General features: G+C 45.9%; 1 protein-coding gene across 1 annotated transcript; it reads right to left on the reverse strand.

The window, feature by feature from the left end:
• Positions 1-395: 395 nt before the first annotated feature.
• On the reverse strand, positions 396-5,549 carry LOC102196714 (serum deprivation-response protein-like). Its single transcript, XM_005755109.2, has 6 exons — positions 5,178-5,549; positions 4,339-4,479; positions 4,138-4,239; positions 2,943-3,209; positions 2,721-2,873; positions 396-2,504 (listed from the first exon to the last, which is right to left on the reverse strand). Exons 1-6 carry the CDS (start codon positions 5,409-5,411, stop codon positions 2,136-2,138), a joined length of 1,266 nt encoding a protein of 421 aa, XP_005755166.1. The 5' UTR covers positions 5,412-5,549; the 3' UTR covers positions 396-2,135.
• Between the last annotated feature and the right edge of the window lie 735 nt (positions 5,550-6,284).

The raw sequence follows: 6,284 nt of genomic DNA on the forward strand, positions 1-6,284 counted from the left end.
TTTGATATAAAGGAAGGTTGGAGATTGGCCTATAATTAGCTAAGACTGCTGGGTCTAGAGATGCTTTTTGAGTAAAGGTTTAACTACAGCTAGCTTGAAGGCCTGTGATAGCCGATTATTAGAGATAGGTTGATCATATTTAAGATCGAAGAATTAATTAATGGCAGGACTTCTTTGAGCAGTTTTGTGGGAATGGGGTCTAAAAGATATGACATCCATGGAGGACTTTTACCTGTGAGCAGGTACTTCTCTCTGTTTGTGTCTGTGCTGGCGGAAATCAATCAATTAATAGTCAATTGATTTTCTTTATAATAACTAAAGCTTCATAAACTGAAATCTGTGTCTATGTTCATCCGATCATTAATCAGTCATTAAATCAGAAGCAGAGGCAGTTGTGTGGTTTCACAGGTTTTATTGATTATATGGAGGATTAGATAATTAATTGAAAAAGGAAATCAGTTCTTTGGCAGCACAAAGTTTGTGGTAAAATAAAAACAAGCAAAACAGAAATGCTACACCTGAAAGCAACAAACTGATCAATAAGTCTGATTAGGTCTGCTGAGGAGGTTAACACCCTGGTCACAAATACTTCTGTATGGTTAATAAGCAGGAAATGGCAGGTTATTGAAAAGCTGAGTCCCTCAGAGAGGACAAAAGATATTGATCGAATAAAAAAACATTAGATAAAAATTCATGTTTAGTAAATCAACACAGCAACTGGAACAGGCAGGAACATCAGGAGAACCTCAGCAGAATGTAAAGAAAACAACAGGGGAACATTAGGAGAACATATCAGTGGAATGTAGAGTCATGTCAGGGCAACCTTTCAGGAAATATTTAGAATATCTTTGGGAGAGCTTAAGAAGACACTGGGGAATGTTTAACTTCAAGTGAAGCAAGTTCCAAATGTAAAAATCTTGTAGAAAAGCTTCAGTGTAACCAACAGTTGATCTTTGGAAACCTTTAAAAAAACTTAGTGGAACATCAGAGCAGTCAAAGATGAGAATTTTCTGGAGAACCAGACTGAATCTTTTGGGACAAAAAGAGTCTAAGAGAATCAAAACCAACCAGTTTAACCAAATAAAAACTCAACATAAACACCAGAGGAACATTTTAGACAACACGTGGTTAGAATTGGGATTGTTACCGGAATACTACAGAAACCCTGGAGATCATGCTGGGAATGTCAGTAGAACCTTGACAGAATGCTTTGGGGATCCTCAAGGGGTCATTAGGGTACTACCAGGTTAACAATATCTAGGGATCTCCTGGGAACCTTAGTGGAACACTGGTATAATGTTCTAATAACCTGAAGGATCAAATTAGGTGAATGCTTGTAGAACATTTTGTAAACCTTCTAGGGGTCTGTTTAGCACCATGTTAACCTTGTGTTCCCTGAGATCTGGATGATTGACAGGTGAGGGTTTAGAACATCACTGGGTTCAACTGGGTGAATGTTTTATGTTTCGGATCAGGCCGATCATCACAGTTACATCAGTCAGCTGCTTAAAAAGAACGCATATCAGCAATAAAAGAAGGAACATAAAAATCATCCCATTCCTGTAGAAACCCCATATCTCCAGGTTCTAGCTTTAGGTTTCAGATCAGTGGAGGAACTAAAGTTCTTGACGTCATGCATACTTCAACCTAAAACACTAAGGAGTGTAACATATACGTGGTTTACAGGATCACATGTAACACTGGACTGGACTGTTTGTGGGGGTTTATCAATACTCAGAAATATATATAAAACAAACCTGAGCTCCGAACTTTAAAGGAACATTTCAACATTTTTGGGTCTGTAAATATGAAACTACAGCAAACAGCTACTTAGACTAGCTTGGCATAAAGACCAGGAACATGGAGATGCCCCGGAGGGCTCGTAGAGGAACTTCAGCAAGCCGTTTATTGAGTGAACTTTGGAAGGATGCCTGGGGTTCTTACAATGACCTTTGGGAATCTTTAAGGAATTAACTGGGGAATTGAAGGAGAACCTAGGAAGAACCTCTGTGGAAGGAAAGCCTAAAAAGAACCCAGGCACACTGAAATGTTAATTTAAGAAGATGAGGACTTTCTGATTGATCGTAGCTCAGGTTTGTTTTGTCACTAATGAAACTCCATTACCAGAGGAGTGTTTAGGATTCATCCACCTTCTCCTCCTCTCCTTTCTCCTCCTTAGGGAGGGTGGAGGATAGAGCATACTCCTCTCCAACTCCCTCCGAAACCACCGACACATCAGCCTCCACCACAACTGACGTCTGCTGCTCTTTCACCACCTCTGTCTCCTCTTCCTTCTCCTCTTGTTTCTCCTCTTCCTTCTCCTCCTCTTTCACTTCCTCCTCCTGCTGCTGCTCGGTTGGGGCCAGCTGGGCATGAACTTCTGTGAAGGAGACCTCCTGCTCAGTGCTGCCCAATGGGGAGAGCTGGATGTTAGCCTCAGTAGTAAGTGTCTCCCCAGTTGAAGCAGAGGCCTCTGGAAGCTGAGATTCAGAGTTGCTGCGAGGCTGTAAACACAAAATCAAAGATTTGAAATCCAGAGAAACCCAAGGGGAACCTCAGTGGAACACTCGGACATTGTTCAGAAGACTTTGGTGGAACATTCCATGTGGACTGGGTAACTTTAGGGTAACTTTAGGGTAACGTTGTGAGGGGAACATACTGGGACCTAATGGGTACATTGGTGGCGTCTCTGGAAAATAGTAAGAGGAATAACTCTGTACCTTCCTCATGTGGAAGCTCAAAGGTGAAACCTTCAGGCTGGCAGTCTTTTGCTTGATCTTCTCTCTTTGTTCGGCAGAAACGATCTTCGTTCCGATCCTTGTCATCTTCTTCTCGATGTTCTGCCTGGAGAACGCCTTCTTTAGACTGTCCACCTGTAGACAAGGACATGATTACCTGTCTGTGTGACTACTCTCACCTGTCTCACTGTCTTTATTTCTCACCTTCTTCAGGCTGGATCGTTTCAGTTTCTCAGCTCTGGACTTCTCCATGTTCTCCAAATCTTGAGGCCATGCCTCCTCGTCTTCTACCTCTGCCTCCAGCCCAACGTCCTCATCAGATGATAGGTCGATAGTCTGGAGCCCGCCCTCCTGGGAACGGTTGCCATCCAAGCTGCCCGGCTCCACTTCCTCACCTTCCTCCAAAATCTCATCCCGAGGGTATGGAGGAGGATCCTTCACAAAAACACTGGAGGGGATCTCGTTCTCCTCCTAAAGTGGAACACAGGAGAGCATGAGGAGGCTGTCCGGTGATCTGTGGAGGAACCAGAGACCTCTCCTCTGACTCCAGGGGGATCTTGGTGGAACAAAAGGAGAACTTCAAGGTTTTGATAAACCAGGAAAAAAGCAACTGTGCCCAGTGAGGAGAACTCTTTTTTTTTGTTTCACCTCTAGTGGAACCACAGAGACCAGAACCAGAACCAACAAGAACCTGAAGAACCCCAGTAATGAGTGTGCGCAGTGCTGTCCACATAAACACAACAGGGGAGGGCTTACAGAAGAACCACACACAGTAACACACTCTGACTCACACACACATGTTAAAACTCATGAGGAATGCTGGGTATTTAGGGAGGATGGGAGTGTGTACTGTCAGTGAGAGAAGACAGTGCTTACTTTAAGTATACTGACTGTAGTACTAACTGTAGTATTGACTACAGCTGAGTCCTCCTCACACCTCATAGGTACACACTGATACTGCAGTACTACAGCTTTACTGCACACCTCGTCAGCTGATATCAGCCCCGAGGACAAGCTATGGAAATAAAAACTGACCTCATGACTCTGCTGACTGTCACTATGATAACCAGATCACATGATCACTGTCCATTTTTCCAGTTCAGTTCCCGTAGCAGCTGGTGGCCAAATAAGGCGACCGACTGAGAGCCAGCTGGACCCTAACAGACCTCCTTTGTTCATAACTACAACTCCCAGCATGCCTCAGAGCTTCTGGTCCAGGTGTGACTCACAAATGACTTTGGGGTGGGAGGATCTTTGTAGCAGGTTGAACTCACCTGCATTCATGCAAAAAAGCACAGCAGAAAACAGGAAATCCTGGATATTCCCGAAGAGGCTCAGAGCAGCTGATGGAGTGCCTGACCTCTGACCTTTGACCCACCTGTACAGGGGTATCACTAACCTGGAAGATGAGGACTTTGAAGTTGTTCCTGTTGATCAAGTGGGCGTGGTTGGCCTCCAGCTTCTTCACCTGCATGCCCTGACGCTCCATCTTATCACGAATCTGCATCAATGCACAAGTGAGAGGGTTAGGGACAGGTGTGCTGTAAATCAGTGCTGTGTACTGACACGTGTCCCGCATACCTGTGCTGGGTTCACTGACCTCTTTCATAGTGACGGACAGCTTGCGGCTTTTGTCCAGCAGTTTGCTGACTGTGTTCGACGTGAAACTTTGACTTTTGGACAGTTTGGTCATGTCAGCCTGGATTCCCTTGACGACGCCCTCCATCTCCACCTGGTGCACCTGAGACACAACCAGCCAATAACCTTGGTTCAATAGTTCATCGGTAACAAAATCTGAGAGGATCCCAGAGATTAGACATTTGAATTCTGGACATTATGCACCATACACATGGTGTGCTTTATTTGCTGTATATTACCGGCTGCTTAGCACTGATTTGAACTTTTTTATTTCATCCTTGTTCTTTTCTGTTTCCCTGTATATGCCGCTCTCTGCACTCTGAATCCCCCTGTAGGGATAAATAAAGTGACTGAAAATCAGGAAACATGTCCCAAGCATTGTTACTGATCCGGAAAAACAAACCCAGGCTGTAGTGCGAGCCTGCGACCTAATCTGCAGTCTGTAGTAAACGTCTGTCAGTGACAAACATGACAGGAATCCACAATTACACCAGAGCTCAACATGTGGCAGCTGCCTCACGTTGGTGTGAGAGCCAGAAAGCGAGCGGTCACAGAGAGAGGAGAATAAGGGTTTTAAAAGGAAATTTGGAGTTTTTGACTGGAGTTTGGTCTGGACTATGACTGAACATAGCTGTCTTTGATCCTGGAAACACCAGCAAGCCTTCCTGTTTCTATTCCAGGATAAACTGGACTAATGTTGAACACTGACTTAAATCTGCAGTTTTTTTGTCTGGAGTTTGGTGAGAGCTTCAGGACCCTGTGTCAGAGCTGGAGCCCCCAGGTGTGGCCCTGCAACCTCACCTCCATCTTGTGCTGGTTCTCCTGCACGGCATCCAGCATGTTGACCAGCTTATCCAGCAGCGTGAGGACTGTGATGGCGTTGACGGGACCCTGACTCATCTTCTCCGCGTCCAGTCCCGCCATGAGAGAAGAGGGCGAGGCCGGGTCCTCCTGCTGGTTCTCGGGGTCTACCTGGTCCTGGTCCTGAGAGGGGACCAGCAGGTCCTGGCACTGGTGGGTTTCTGTGGTTACCATGATGGCAGCGTCAAAGCAGAAACTCCAAAATGTCCGAAATGTCCCTGCTGCAGGAAAAGTGCGGAGCTGCTTCCTGAATGCTTGCTCTCAGTGTGTGTGTGTGTGTGTGTGTGTGTGTGTGTGTGTGTGTGTCCTGGGCTCTGATTGGCTGTCTCTGAGGAAAACTTTCCGTCCAACTTTCCAACAGTGGAAGCGTCCACACCTTTAACTGCTTCACTGCCACAGCCTGACACAGACTCAGGAAACCTTCACACAGAGACGGGCTTTTAATGTGGAAGGTTCACGTTAGTGTGTCACTTCTTGTCAGGTGTTGTCAGGTGTCTGCTCCTGTCAGAAAGCATTCAATCATTCACAAACTGACCTGAGCAACACGTTCGTGGAGCTGAAGGGTTAACTCTGCAGCCTTGGGGTCTGCCACGCCCACAGCGGAGAGGGCTGTTGCCGTGACAACAGGGCAAGAAGGGCTGTTTGTGTTTGGAGACAGAGAGAAAGGGAGGGAGGGAGTCGTGTCTCTCACTCATGTTTTTAAGGTGAAGTCATCTGGAAGGAAACACTCCCTCTCTCTCCGTCTGTGTGAAGCTCTCTCGCCCACCGCTCACGTCAGACAGGTTCTGTTTGTCGCTCTAACGTCGTTTTCATAAAGTTTAATTCAGCTTTATTTATACTCTGCAAACTCACAACAACAGTCAATTCAATGATACTGTGAGGAAAGCCCCTGCAGTATCAGAGAGGAAACCCTGACAGTCAGACAGCACCTGGCAATGGTGGACAGGAAGAACTCTCTTTTAACAGGAAGTAACCGTCTGCCATGTGCTGTGGTCACAGCAGTCTAAGATCATCACAGGTGTACCCTCAGAGCCCTCCCCAGTCCAC

Source organism: Pundamilia nyererei, unplaced genomic scaffold, assembly GCF_000239375.1.
Source record: "Pundamilia nyererei isolate P.nyererei 1_Seehausen unplaced genomic scaffold, PunNye1.0 scaffold00977, whole genome shotgun sequence".
NCBI classification, from domain to species: Eukaryota; Metazoa; Chordata; class Actinopteri; order Cichliformes; family Cichlidae; genus Pundamilia; species Pundamilia nyererei.